This window comes from Anneissia japonica, unplaced genomic scaffold, assembly GCF_011630105.1.
Source record: "Anneissia japonica isolate Jap-2015-1 unplaced genomic scaffold, ASM1163010v1 scaffold287992_len753583_cov170, whole genome shotgun sequence".
NCBI classification, from domain to species: domain Eukaryota; kingdom Metazoa; phylum Echinodermata; class Crinoidea; order Comatulida; family Comatulidae; genus Anneissia; species Anneissia japonica.
Genome location: NW_022723469.1, coordinates 23,359 through 39,300, shown reverse-complemented (window position 1 = coordinate 39,300; position 15,942 = coordinate 23,359). Strand labels below are relative to the sequence as shown.

The 15,942-nt window shown below is 32.1% G+C and overlaps 1 protein-coding gene across 1 annotated transcript in view; it reads left to right on the top strand.

The window, feature by feature from the left end:
* Window positions 1–15,942, top strand: part of LOC117112204 (baculoviral IAP repeat-containing protein 1e-like) — a 20,228-nt gene continuing 4,286 nt past the window's right edge. The window contains exons 1-4 of the mRNA XM_033255277.1: window positions 1–74; window positions 3,483–3,974; window positions 6,892–7,371; window positions 11,782–11,826. Coding sequence (XP_033111168.1) covers window positions 17–74; window positions 3,483–3,974; window positions 6,892–7,371; window positions 11,782–11,826 — 1,075 coding nt within the window. The 5' untranslated portion in view covers window positions 1–16. The remainder of the gene's footprint in view (window positions 75–3,482; window positions 3,975–6,891; window positions 7,372–11,781; window positions 11,827–15,942) is intronic.

Here is a 15,942-nt window from a genome sequence, read left to right as displayed (position 1 = left end):
CATTATTGTAGGAGTTATGAGATTCCTTTGTAAACCTTACTATGACAGAATGAAGGAGGCTATGCAGTGTTGTGGTAAGCAATATTACAAAAATGTGTTTTTTTTTTAGCTTATTGAACATATTAGGATATGTAATTAAATGTTTTTTAAATAAACAATTTCTCGTAATCTTAAAAGCTCTGGAGAGGGCAGTATAATAGAAGCAGTAGAGCATGGCCCTAACAGCCGCCCATACAAAACAGATATTTATCAATCAAGCGAGTGAATCTAGAGCTCCTTATTGGAGCTAAAAATTGAGCTTTTGATTGTATAAACAAAAAAGATATGCAGTGATAATGTTGATACAAGTTTAGAAGTTAAATTTAATAGTAACTTTTTTGCATTTTTCACTTGTTAATTGTTATCGTTGTTAATGTTAATTATTATTATTGTTTTATTTAATTATTCCATAAATTAAACATGAAAATAGGGGAGTGCTACATAAAAATTCATACACTTTTAGAGAAGCAATACGTTTTGTTGTATATTGACTTTCTCTTATCCAATCATTACGTCTAATCCAATCATTTTCTTTTAGTTTTGAAAGAAAATTTACCATTAAAATTAGTGCAGGTAAAAAAAATGAATCTTGAGTAAATTGTTGGTACTCACTATTATTATGTTTATTTACAGATACTGCTGAAGTTTCAGTTGTTACAGACCCTCTTCTTCCTTCACCAATAGCAGGTGAGTTAAAGTGTAATTATTTCAGTGGATTGCATAAATATCACACAGTGACATCTGACCGGTATCTACAATGCTCAGATATCACTCCCTTTTTGTTTGAGATCATAAAACAGATTATCGAAGACCCATGGAGCTAAAATGTTGATAAACAATTCTGTGGTAATTAGGAGTAATAAAAGTTGTAGCACCCATTTGCAACAGACAGGAGTAATAAAATCTGTAACACCCAGTTGCAACAGGTAACAATTGTGACATCAATTATTAATTTAATTTGTGATTTGGTTTAACTGGGTGTTGCAGTTGCTGCAACTGATCACAATGTGATGTTTTAGTCTGAATTAGGTATAACCCACCAAACTTGATTCATCCTCTAAGTTTCTTTAACTGATGACATGACTCACAAAAATTTTAATTTTTTTGATTTGCAAACCATAGTTTGGTAATAATCATATTATAACATATTTTGTACATTTAAATTATACCAATGATTTTATTTATTTTAGAATGCCCTAGTGGACCTATATAGGAAACTGTAACAATACATTCAGAATATGAATAAATATTTCAAATTGGCGGGCGATTTAGTCTGACGCCTGCATTGGTAGCATTTTAGTCAAGGTGCGCGGTGATTTAGTCGTAGTGCTAGTCGAAGTTCATTTTAAGAATACAAAAAGTTTTAGCTCGAAATACGAATGAAGTATTTTTAATAATACTGGAGTTAGACCCTGGAAACATGCGAATATTCCTAGAACAAAATATCCTCTCTGGCACACTTAAATCAAACACTTTCTGATAAACATAATTAATTAATTAATTCTTTTATTGTAATTTTATTTACATGTACTCCTATTGGAAATACATCTTCAAACTCAGTACAAACAAGTTGTGAAGGTAGTAAATGATGCATTTGTGTCAGATCACCTTCTATTTATTATTTTATTATTATTATTAATATTATTATTATTATTATTATTATTATTATTATTATTATTATTATTATTATTATTGTTATTTTATTTCATAATTTGTAATCTCTCCCTTCAAATTATTTATAAAATACAGATCAGACTTCAAACGTTAAGATTCATTTAATCTTTCTATTTTATTATAATAGTCCCTACTTTATTATAACAATAATTAAAGTTGAACTTAATAGCCGAAAGCTTTGATGTGCTTCACATCTAATACTGTATAAAAATATAAATTATTATTATTATTATTATCATTATTATTATCATTATTATTATTATTATCATTATTATTTTCATTAATATTATTATCATTATTATTATCATTAATATTATCATTAATGTTATTAATATTATTATTATTATTATTATTATTATTATTATTATTATTGTTATTATTATTCTTATTCTTCTTATTATTATTATTATTATTATTATCCTTTATAATAGGTCTTTCTTTATTATATTAATAGTTAGAGATGCACTTAAGAGCTAAAAGCTTCACACCCATTATAAAGTGCAAGTGGTGTCACCATTAGAGTGACATCATTTATGAATGTCATTAGGGTTTCATGTTGGAATTAGGCTTAACAAATCAAATATTGAAGTCCATTGTTGAACCTTCCTAGCATTGCATTGCTTTTATGTTCCAAGTTTTAAAATTTTAGCCATGTAAACATTAAGGTATAGTATTGTCTTCATAGAGGGTGAAGTTTTGTGATAAATTTGTATAAAATTCCTCATTTATTTAATAATTTTATTAATATTGTTGTTATTTCATTATCTATTTTAATAATATTAATAATACTGTATTTATAATCATAATAAAGTTACATTTACAAAGTATCTATGTATTAAACTAAGTAAGGTAATTAAGGATGGTCACACACAATGCACCGTACTTGTGCAATAAATCACTGTCATGTAGGCTTCGCTCTCTCAGGTGGAAATCAAGGAACCCTTTACAACCAATAGTATAAGATATTGCATGTAACAGATAAAATATATTATTAGGCCATGTTTCATTTTACTTTCATTTATACTCAACCTCCTGCTTTATTGTTTTTAGATTTTAAATAGAATTTTGTGTATATATGTTGATGTTAATGATGAGGAACAGGTTCTCAAAAGATATGGTACTTTTTCATATAATTTGCATTTATAATGTGTAGCTAAAAATGCAGTATAAACAGTGTTGCAGAAATGTAATGTGCTCAATTTGGTTATTTATAATTCAAAATATCTTAGTAATTGCTTAGCTACACATTATAAATGCAAAATTATATGAAAAAGTACCATATGTGAGAAGTACAGCAATCAAGCAGAATGAAGGAATCAGGTAAAAATAACAAAACAGTTGTAATGTAACATTTTTGTCATCGTCTTCTCAAAATTAACCATTTATATTATTGATGTAATACTGTATCTCAACTCAAATTTTTGTAAACCACCAAGGTCCTTTTTTTTCTTTGAATAATATAGAATTTGAAAATTGTCCTCAATCAATGATTTGATTTTAAACATCATATGGTATCCACTCAATTTCTTGTCTCATAAATACACATCAAATTATGAAACTAAATAAATACAATATTTTTCCATATAATAACATTTTATTTATGTTGATTTTATTTATTTTGAGTTTCTGTCACTACTTTTATCATCATTCTTTTTTGCTAATTAATAAGCCCAAAAGATTTGTTGAGAGTTTAACTTTAATTACCGTTAACATAAAAAATACACATTTTTTACTCATTTTTTACTCATTTTCTTTTGTTTCATACGCAGGACATTTTAATCGACTGCTTTTAGATATTTCTTCTGCAATCAGTGAGAAAGATGAAAAGTATGTAGACATGTTGAAGGTTCTGTACCGAGATCTTGTAAATTGTAGATCAGATTTGGAGAAAGCTAAATCTGCATTTGATTTATTCAAGGTGCTAAAAGCACGAGGCATTTTAGAGCCAGAAGACATTTCAGTTTTGTTTGAAACAATTGAAATAACTGAATGGAGATATTTGAAGGAGATAATTGAGAAGTATGAGACATATCCAGATAAAGTAGAGATTGCTCGATTTTCAGCACATCGTCAACAGATTGTTGCTCTAGGAAAAACATTTTTATTGGAAGATCTTCAGAAGGCTTGTCACCTATACAAGGACGAATTTGATTCTAATATATGGAAATTAATTCAACATCTTGAATATACATCTTCAGTTTTAACAGAAGATAACATACCATCATTTATGCAACGTTTGAGAAAGAAAGTATTAAATGAAGGTTAGTAATAATATGGAAAGAAAAACGTATGGTATTAACCATTTACAATATATTTGTAGGAAATGAAGTATTGAGGGATACTTTAGGCCACATGTGGACAAAGTGCGGCCCAGTCGCATGCGACCCGACAGCGAATTTTTTGCAGCATGCGAAAATGAATTAAAAATCCTATGTGTGCAGCCCACCAAGTAACCTTGACTAGAAAAAATCTTGTTTTATATGGCCCAACAATGACCATGTAAAAAGTAAAAATTAAAACTGAGAATAAAGATGTGTACAAGCAGTGCTTGGATGTTTTTGGACGGTCACTGAAACTTCAAATTTTTTGTGTGGCCCTCTGTGTTAAATCAAAAATTCACTTTGGCCCACCCCTGCTATAGGCCTACTGCACAGTATATAAAGTTTCCAATGATGCCAGTCTGCTGAACAGTATTGACAATAAGCTATACAAGATTTAAATAATCTTTTAACTTTTTACAATTGTAGATCTGTAAAATTTAAATACTGTATAAGCTGTAAAAGCTAAATCAGCTGTAATTCTCCAGATTTAAACCTTTGTTTGGTCATCCTTTGATGGTGACCCAGTTTGTTTGTTTGTTTATTGGATTTTTCACACAAATGAAATTATTTATACAATATAATAGGAAAATAAAGAAGGTATTGTTATTATCTTAAATACAGTAATAGACATCAGTAATCAATAAGTAAGGTAAAAATATTGGTGTGAAAGGAAGTCATAATAAACCATGACCACCAGATAATCAGTCGCGTGCGACGTAGTAGGCCTAATAACTAATATTGATATAAATATGCAAACATAACATAACAAATATATATATACATAAAAAATATATAAAAATAATAATAATGATAATGATAATAATAATAATAATAATAATAATAATAATAATAATAATAATAATAATAAACATTAGTTGAAGAAAAATGGGTATAATGAGATGCAAGTCAGAATGTTTGGTAAAGGTTGAAATGCTGAGAATCCTTTCCTCTAGTTGTGTTACTAATCCTATGAAGCAACACAAAACTTTAAATGTTTAACAGGTAAATTTTAAAAAGGTCTTCAATTTGATATGCCTCCAACTAAATCTATTGTATATTTATTAAAGACAGGAGGGCCTCCATAAAGAAGGCTTCCTCCATATACCTAAATACAGAATTCACGCGAGGCGCGTATACAGACATAAAAAAAATTGGTGTGAGGTCAATTTACGAGGTGCAAATAAACAAGGTGTCACGACATTGACTGGACATAAGACACAGAAACAATATCTATATAAAATCAACTGGTTTTAATTAAATAAAAGTTCGTTTTGTATATCCAATGACAAAGTGTTGTGCTACCTCCCAGAATCTTTATCACTGTAATAGTGCATTCAAAGTACAGATCATCTACTAAGTCTTGCTAACTGCTAGGGCTTTTCCCCTCAGTCTGCAATATCACTTTAGTATATTTGGTACATAAAGTCTTGAGTATAGGCTACTTGGCTCTACCTCCTCCGACCATCTATAAATGAATACAACATTTATATAGAATGGTATGCTAATGGTATTCCTTTTCTATCAAAATACGCTTTAACATATTATACATAGCATATATCTATATATGTATATACATATTGAAGGTAAGTATTCCCATAACATATCAAAATACATGCACTATTAGTACTACTTCCCTATATATGCCAATAGGTAGATATTCTGATTTATCAACTATTAACAGTACTCACGGTCAATCCTTTACTTCATTTCTTGATTCAAAAATACTGTGAAGCTCTCTTACTTCAGCTATCATTCACGTATAATTACTTTAAGCTTTTACATATAAGCCTTGTACTTTTATCTTAAAATGTGCCTCCTTTAACCGACACTCCTCAGTCCACATATTTCCTTTAAGATATTCTATCTTCAACTCCTGGCTAGATACCTTTAAACTAACCATTTTAAATACATTTGCATACTTTAAACACATTTGCATACTTTTACACTCCACTTAAATGCACGAATCATACACTGCCACTTTGCCTTAACCTCATTAATATTCATATAACTTATTTCCATTCACAGACCGTTTTAACTTGAGTCATACCACTATGCATATTCATTAGTTCAGGATTCAGTTAGCAGTGCTGCAAAGTAGAATGAAATATCCTAAATATTGTGACACAAGGTCTCTAAGCTCTAATAATAATAATAATATGTAATAATAATAATAATAATAATAAAATAATAATAAAAATAATAAAAATAAAATAATAATAATGATAATAATGACGACGGCGACGGCGACGACGACGACATTGCAGCATCATAAAATGTTTGTGACTGGTGCTGGGAACGGTCACAAAAGTGGGGGCCAGGACCCCCTGTAGAAAAAGTAGGGGGGAAAATGGCCCCCGCTTCCGCTGCTGTTGATTACCATAAGTGCTCGAATCATTCGAAGCACTGCTCTCGAATAAGCACCCCACCAAACCTGATTTTTTTTCGTAAAGCACCGTAGCGCCTAATCAGTGCCAGCAGAACTATAATCTAGAGTATAACCCTGTGTGTAATGAAACACTTTGAGAAACAAGGGTTTAAATACAATGTATACTTGTTAAAATGAAAAAAATAACACAATGAAGACGCAAGCGTTTCTGTGTTTGTTCGATGGACCTATGACAGGCCTACTGAACTATGGGAATACGGCATGGAAAGCGACACCAATATTTTTGATAAGCGCCCCACTGAAGCGTGCAAAAGTTTTATAAGCGCTGCGGCACTTACAGTATTTGAGCATTTACAGTATTTTTAATTGTAATTTATCAAACACATCATTTGAAAGTACAAATAATAAATAGTTATTGAAAGAGTTTACAATTTTAGACCATCTGTAAATTTTACTAATTTTTTTTATTAGATTTTAATCAACTGCTTGGGGAAATGTCTAATGCAATCAGCAAGGAAGATAAAAAGTATGTAGACATGTTACGGGTTCTGTACAGTGATACAGCAGAATTCAAAGAAGAATTGGTGAGAGCTAAATCTGCTTTTGATTTATTCCAAATACTAATAGTAGCAGACATTTTGAAACCAACAGACATTTCAGTTTTGTTTGAAACCATTGAACTAACTGGATTGAGATTTTTAAAGAAGATTATTGAGAAGTATCGGGAGTATCCAGATAAAGTTGAGATCACACTGTTTTCAGCATATCGTCAGCGTGTTGTTGCTTGGGGAAAAAATGTTTTATGTGAAGTTCTCCAGAATGTTCGACAGAGGTACGAAATTCCAGTCAACATCTCTACAAATCCATGGAAAGTAATTACATATCTTGAAAATAAGGATATTATTTCAGAAGACAAATGGTCATCATTTCTAATGAATGTGAAAAGTTCTGGTGAGTATAATGATTAAACAATAATTTGAGTTGCCTTGCAATACAAATATTTTTCACATGCTACTCTATTTAAATAATACTCACTCATTAATTTTAGTGTTTTAGCTCGCCTTTAAGGTTTCATTAGTGGTCTGGTTTTAATACTTTCTTTGACATTTCTGCAATATGGTAAATGGATAAATAATATCAAACCGTCAAGATTACTACAGTAGTTGTCTCAGGTCTAAACTCATAGCAAAACCTTGAAGCAAAGAGTGTAGAATAGCAAGAGGTCTGACTGCACTGATTTTGCATGCACACTAAGGGTGCGTTTGAGCCATACACGTCTATTAAATTCCGTGTATATGACAGGTAAACGCACTCGAGCACAAACTTATCCCGTCTAACCGTGTAAAAAATTACCTCGGAAATACTCGTTTGAGGTCAGGGAGGCAATAGTATATCCCATCATGCCACGCAATATTTACGTTTCTAACCATGCTTCACGCACTTGTACTGTACTCCCTGCGCAGATACTTCAGTTTATTGGTGACCTGTGTCACCGTCAGCTTTCCCCTAAATTTTTCTTCGATCTTTGCAGTTATTTCTTTGTAAATACCGCTGTTTTGGTGGGTGCCGTCCAGTTGTCTATGTATTCTGTCTCCCCCCCCCCCATGAGAGAAGGTAACGTATCATAGGTTCGGTCCACACAGACATGTTGAAATGATGAAGATCATGCTATAACATTAACAACAGGTCAAAGAATGCATTTGTTTTTGTAAAACTGGACAGGCCTATGGTTTTCGCGCGTGTTGAATTGAATTCATGTTGACCGCCAGACGGTAGTCATTAAAACATGATTAATGGTCGCGATAATGGCCTTTGACAGCGATACACGGTTCTATAACCCTAAATTTGGTGGTCAAAATAGGCGAGCATGTTCCAGATGTTTTTTTACATCTTACCCCGTTCGAGCCATGCACGGCATTTAACTTCCGTGTAAATACACGGACCTCGCACGGATATTTTTCTGGCTCGAACGCATCCTAAGAAACAAGAAAAATGAGGTAGAATGAGGTAGAATTTGAATAGTGTTCAAAATTCGAGCTTGTGTTTGATACGAATGACCTTTATGTTCTTTTTGATGGGTGCCCTCTAGTTAGTGGTAGTACTTTTCAAGATAGGATTCCATTTCAAAGAAACCCCGGCAGTCAAGACTTTTTTGTACTCTATACCCTTTGCTTGAAGTAGCAATGAATTTTTTCAAATACACTGATTTAACTTACAAAGAATTTCCACTGTCGGTATCACATTACCTAAAAGATATATCAACCTGTTAACTATGGTAATCGCCATACTTGCAATTTGTACTGTAGGGGAGAATGGGGTTAGAATTGGAACAAAATTTACAAAAATGTCCATATGATTCTCTTTATTGAAGAAATGATAAATACATTAGTAGAAAGAGGTATACTGTACATTTGCCATATCAGCCAAAAATATGTTTCAATTAATTGTTGATGATTGCTAGTATAATTGACATGGGAACACCCCTCCCCTTGCGTTCCGACTTACCAAACCTATGGGTTAGTTGAAACATGGCATGGGGTTAGTTGAAACATAGCGTTGGAATACTGTAATAAAACATTTAAATAACAAACTTTAAAACTAACTACAGGTAGGTCATGCATACAGTAATAAATGTATTTTATGTGTCTAAAAAGTGTATAAAAAAGCAGTTACTGTATGTTCAAAAAATTTCCGCAGCAAAACATTTTGTCTGAGTCTAGGTGGGTCTGCAATGCATTAGTTGGGTTGGAGGACTATAGGGATGTTCAAGGGTCTTGATTGTTGCCAGAAATGAAAGTGGGTTGGTTAGAGAAAGGGAATTTGCCTGGCTACGGGCCTATATTTTATACCATAAAGTATTATTTTGGGCAGTAAAGTTCCAACAAGTCCCACAAGCACTTTTGTGCTTGTGGTGCTTGCAAGTGCTTTGCAAAACAAAGCATTTAGTAATCATATAGTTAGCCTTTTTGTAGCTTTGTACTAGAGCATAAAATACACATAAACTATTCAAACTATGAACATCATTAGATAGACTGCAACATTTTTAATTACAAAACATTTACTTAGAAAAAAATTTAAAAAATACAGTACCTCCCCCAAATTAACAGTTTTTTTTGTCACTAGTTCTGTACTGTAGTCAGCGTGGTGGATGGTAATGATTAATACCTAGCATTGGGTAGTGAACTAACAAATTTATTTTACGTATGTCTCAAAGTACAAAGCTACTAAATAAGGCTAAATATATTATGAGATTTTTGCTGTGTCATCTTGTTTCTTTCGTGATGTTTGTTGGATATTCCCCTTTGTATTTTTTATTTTTGCTTGTAACCTGTACTACAATTTAGCTTTGCTACAAAGTACATGATAGCTTTTACACTTATTTTAGTAACCTAGTAAGAAATGATGATTACAATATAATGTATAAATGATGATAGCAATAATCATGGACCTATTAATAAGAAGGACATACAACGATTTCCAGCTAGCGTGACTAATTAGCCTTCAGCCAATCAGCGATAAGCGGTATTTGGAAACTTCAAAGCGTTTTCTTATCGCAGCTCGCTCTCTCGAGCGCCTTTGAATTAACTCATCTTTTCCGCCTATAGGACACCCTCTATCGGTGAATATCGAACGAGTGGAGCAACAAATTTCACTGACGTCATTAGTTTGGGTCCATTTGAGAATGAATTTGACATGTTAGGTGACCTTTAGTGTTAGGTTTTTGTGTGCGGTGGATCGAAGATTTTTCGTAAGCTTTTTATCTTAGATTTTAAGCTACTGTTTTTTAAAATTTTGTACAGTATCTGCATGTACATATACAATATTATTATTACATCCATTGGTGACTCTCTAAAGCTTTCAGTGCACCTCCAATTTCCTCTTTGGTGTAAACACTTGCAGGCATTTCAGTCTGTTTTTTTCTGAAAATAAATATAAAATTACTGTATTAAAATTTTTAAAAAAGGTATGAAATACAAATAATTTAAACTACTGCATGGTATTTTTTGTATTGGATTCAACAGAACTTCAACTATAAAATTAAGTTACGACCCCATCACACGATTACACCTAGCCTAGGCAGGCCTACATTTATCTGCCTTTAAATTAGGACACACAAAAAAATACAGTACATATATAAATATGGCTACCTGCAGTATTTATTAATCTAGGTTTGTGAAAATAAATTTCCAGGCATCAATAAAAAACATAACATACACAAAAGTAGGTATGAAAACTGAAGTCAATCAAACAATTAGGGGGCCTACCAAAATTATTAATACTACAGGTCCATGTTTTAGCCCATATTAGGCAAAATAAAAAAAAATACAGGGTACGATACGGAACCCGTCTGTTTCTCTCAGCTAGGCCCCTGTAGGTTGCTGTCACCCGCTCATGCTGAAGCTGCAACTACGCACCGTTTACAAGCCCGGGCCATCGCTAGGAAGGCTATTTCATTTGGTGTCAGGCATATGCAGTTGAAGTAGTGGTACCACGTATTACTAGGCCTAGGCCCAAGTACAGTTTGGACCACCACATGCAATCATTTTATCCTCTGACTTCTGTTTGCATACATAGTGCATTTTGCGTTTCTATTATCGATCTCTGCATCGTTGACGCAAAAATCTAAATCGTCCATACTGTATTCGTATTTTCATGGACGTGGTATTTTCAACAGTTTAATGTGTGTATGAGCCTATGTGTGTCTCTCGATCGCGGAGAACCAGGCAGCCGAACGAAAGCCTAATGCGCATGCCCAGAAAGGCGATAACGTAAGAAATAACGGTACCGAGCTTATCTTTTCATAGTTTATTCCGATAAATATACCCCTCTCTTATCTTGTCGGAAAAGATGATTGATCAAAGGGCAATACTACGTTGTATGTCCTTATTAATAGGTCCATGCAATAATGATAATAATAATAATAAAGATAATAATAATGATAATAATAATAATAATATTTAATAATAATAAATAATAATATTATATAATAATAATAATAATAATAATTTAATAATAATAATAATAATAATAATAATAATAATGAATAATAGCTGTTGTGTCTGAAATAAAAAATGAATGAATGAGAAAATGTCAGTGTTACAACAAACACCACATTTCAGCTAAACCCAATCTCCCCAAATTATTTTGGCTCCTCCAACTTCTGGGAGGTGGTCATTAAAATTTACTAACTTATAATCATCAGCATTATTATACAATTTATAATAACATCAGATTGTTATCTATAGTATCATTCATAAAAGAAAATTAAAGTTAGATGATTTATAAATCATGTACGTAATAAAATCTTGCAATCTGTGCTTGTACTTATGTTAAAATTTTAAATTTCCATTTTCTTTACAGATAATGAAGAAGCATCAACATCAAAAAAACAAAAGTTAAATGAAGGTGAGTGGGTGCTGAATATTAAATACTGTAGTTACCAAAGATCTTATAAACATAAGATAGCGTTCTCCGCAATTTCTGTAATAAGGCATGAATAGCGCCCTCTTGCTAAATTGGAAACTTTTGACCCTTGATCGCTCTGACCATACCGAACACCGCATGACTTTACCTTTAGGGTATCAATCCTGTGAACAGCAGAACAGGAACCATCTCAGATCCATGGCAAGATAGGACGCCCTCTTCCAAAACTGATTACTTTTTCTCATAGAGCTATTAGGGTCATTCCGTGCCAACTCAACAAATGGTATGGCTGGGTACCGTCTCAGATTTTCTTGAAACTCGGATATAATGTGCACCAACATGTCTGACGAACAAACCCACTATTTGACTTGCCAATTCCAAGTCATTTAGAAGTTATGTCCATTTGAAATTTTAGGGTCATACCACTTTTTAGCTCTCAATTATGATTTGTAAAGTTGCATATTTCAATTAGCCATATCTTCAAATAGAATAAAGATAATTAACTGAAAATTGATATCTAGACTAACTTTTGGCTGTAGAACAGGAATATGATGTGACTTTTGGTATACCGGACCCCGTTAGGAAAATTTTGCTTCGTAAAGCGTAATTTTTCTTCTATTTTTAGACTACATTAATATACCCAAATCAGTTATTTTATGGGTCTTATGCAACAAATTATTAATATATAATTGGAAATGTTTCACCACAAAAAATTCCGGATTTTTCAGTTATCATTTTAGGGTGTAATTGTAGGTCAAAAGGTCATTCAGGACAAAAAATACACAAAAATGCCTCAATTTCATGGTGACCTTTGACCCTGTGGGCAAGTACGCTTGTTAAAACTCACACCATTAATTAATTTATATATGATGATCAGATGTTCCAAATATCAGTTTGGTGTCTTTATCCCTTCATGTTTAAAAAGCGATTTGCAAAGGGGTATATTTTGCAATTTGTGACAATATCAGTGCGTAAATCTGACAAAATTAATTTTTGAATAACGATAAAATTAAAAATAATCTGCCTAGACCCCTGAAACTTATAATTCTAAAACAACTTTATGTGCTTATTGCAGGCATGCAGTTTGTTAAGGGGTATAATGTTTCATTAGTAAGATATGTCTCCCCAAAAATGGCCCAAGTGCAAGAATTGTGCAAATTAGTCATTAATGATAATGAGTAATGGTAATAACAAATTATTAAACTATCGTAGCCAAAACGAGGCCAAGTGGAGCATCTTATTCAAAAATATAGTACTAAGGAATGAAACTTAAAATCGTGTACATTACACCCATACACCACAACGCTCGAGTTTCAAACATACGGGTAACTAGCTGTACTGAACTTTCTGAGTAAATTGAGGGCGCAATTGCAAATGATGTTGCTTAGGCGAAATTTGATTGGCTAAATCTATGGCAGCCATCTTGGATGGTACACACACACAGCTCTGCATATTTCGAACATCAAATACATTGGAGTTAGCCCACTAGTATTCTTATTATATCTCTATGCTTTTTCTGCAAAATCAACACTTCTATTTGCTACGCGTAAATCGCAGAGAACGCTATCTTGTGTTTATAAGATCTCTGATAGTTATTGTTTAGGTTTAGAGGGCGCTGAAACTGAAAGATCCATTATTTTCTGGGGATAAATCCTGAAAAGTGTTCAAGGTAATTTTTGATTAAGATATACTATCAGTCAAAAATCGAGAAAATAACCTTAATTATTTGACTCTAAAGGCACAGTCGACTTAGGCAAGTTTAACTGTACACACCAAATCTGCTAAAGATCAGGAAAACCCCCGTCCCAAAAGTAGTCTTTAGGTGGAGGGAGAAATTTTTTTTAATAAACAAGAAGGTTTAATTTCAAAATTACTTTCTATGACACATGCAATATGATAATTATGACTAGATGACATCAAACTCTCCCAGAAATTACTTGTTGTCTCAGGTCTGAAACTCACTTTTAATATCAAAACAAGATACAAGATAAAATGAAATTTATTGTCTCCAATTAAAATAAACAAGTAAAATACAATTCCAAAAAACTTAAATTAAAATTGGTCAAGGAAAAAAGGAATCGGCATCAAAATTCCATCAAAAAGCACAACAAATTTAAAATTATAGAAGACCTACAATAAGAGAACAAAAAAGGGTTATTACACATTTTAAACAAGAGAAACTACTCAAGAAGAAAATCATAATTATTATTATTATTAAAGTATTTTATTATTATTTTTAATAATGATAATAATAATAATAATAATCACTATTATTTTCATCATTATTATCTATTATTATTATTATTATTATTATTTTTTATATTTAAATCACAATATGATTATTATCTATCTCTTATGATTTTAATTAAGTATTTTATACTTATATTTATTATAACTACTCAAGAAGAAAATCATAATTATTATTATTATTATTAAAGTGTTTTATTATTATTTTTAATAATGATATTATTATATCATTATTACAATTATTATCTATTATTATTATTTTTTATTTTTATTATTAATATCAAACATAATGAATCGAACAAGGCTATTACCCGAGTTGATTAACCGACTCCAAAAACTATATGCACATTTCCTCATTAATTCATAAAATGAAGGAATACCAACAGAGACAAACATACCACTAGCACTGCAGTGCTTGGGTTTATGTAACAACATCCTATGTGAATTGTTATATAACAAACTTGTAAGTCCTGAATGGTTTTACCTCTGAAGATACACCATAAATTAATGCCATATAAATTAGTACAATAAGAACGAAAAATACAACATTTGGTATCAAGAGAACAATTATTAAATCGTCGACAAGTAATATTGGACCTAACACATAAGGACCTGTATTGCCTCTTGATGTCATAATCATCATGCATATCACTAGAATATATGTGACCAAGATAAGATACTGATGGTACAAAGCTTAACTTCTTATTAAGTATTAGTAATAATAAATTCATCTTTGATTTTTCTATTATTTAAAGAAAATCTCATACACACCGACTTCTTTGTATTGTAAATTACATCATGAGTCTGGGCATAATCTTCACAGATATTGACCAATGACTGCAGCCCTGAAATAGAGGGAGCCAATATACAAAGATCATCTGCATATAAAACTACAGTTATTCAATTTTATACCACCAAATTCACATCCATGTCTGGATGCACTTAACGCATCATTTAAATCATTGTTGTATATGTTGTACAAAAGTTGTGGTATGTTTGTCTCATCATGGCGACTGGCAAATATCTATGTGAGGAGAGTGTCATGTTTCGGCCTATCACATACTGTATCTTGTCCTACAAAAATATATATGTATAATAATTTATTTGAATTCCACATTTCAACAACAGCTGAAAGTTAGGTTTGGAGTAACATATGCATCATGTTATTATCTAATGGGGCGTTATTGTTGTATAGCCTAGCTTCTAGGCCTACAGTATACCAATAATAATCTTAATACAGGAATTGGTGTTGGCTCTGATGATATACTGTAGTGTTATAGCACATCACCTTTATTTAGACAGTGCATTTTTTAGACATTTAGGCCTAGACAGTTTTTCATAGGACCAGGCCTATAGTATACTATTATTAGTAGGCCTAGGGGCCTAGGTTTATTATTATGAAAAAAAAATGCACTAGCACAATTAATGTGACACAGATGGCATGGCATGGCAAGTCTAGTCTAGGCTAGTAGTAGAAACCTACTATCTTTACCGTCAGCTGGATAAGGCTGCGTGCGAACTCACCTGCTGCGGGACTGGAGCAGTGTCCCGGATAGGAGTGCGCTACTGCTGCTGGGTAGACACTGACTTTGCTAATCCTAGGCATAGGTGTAGGCCTAATTGTAAACAAACAAGTCATGTCATCGGACTGATATACGTTAATTAATTCAATTGAATTATTCCTCCATGGTTGAATTGACGTTGACTAAACCGTCTCTCTGTAACTGCGCACGTAAACGATCACAAAAACTCACGACTTCACACTAGTGTACTGTATCTAGGCTAGTCGCTCGATCGTCGGGACGATTTTTCGATCAGCTGCTCGCCAAAAATTAATTGACAGACTTGTCT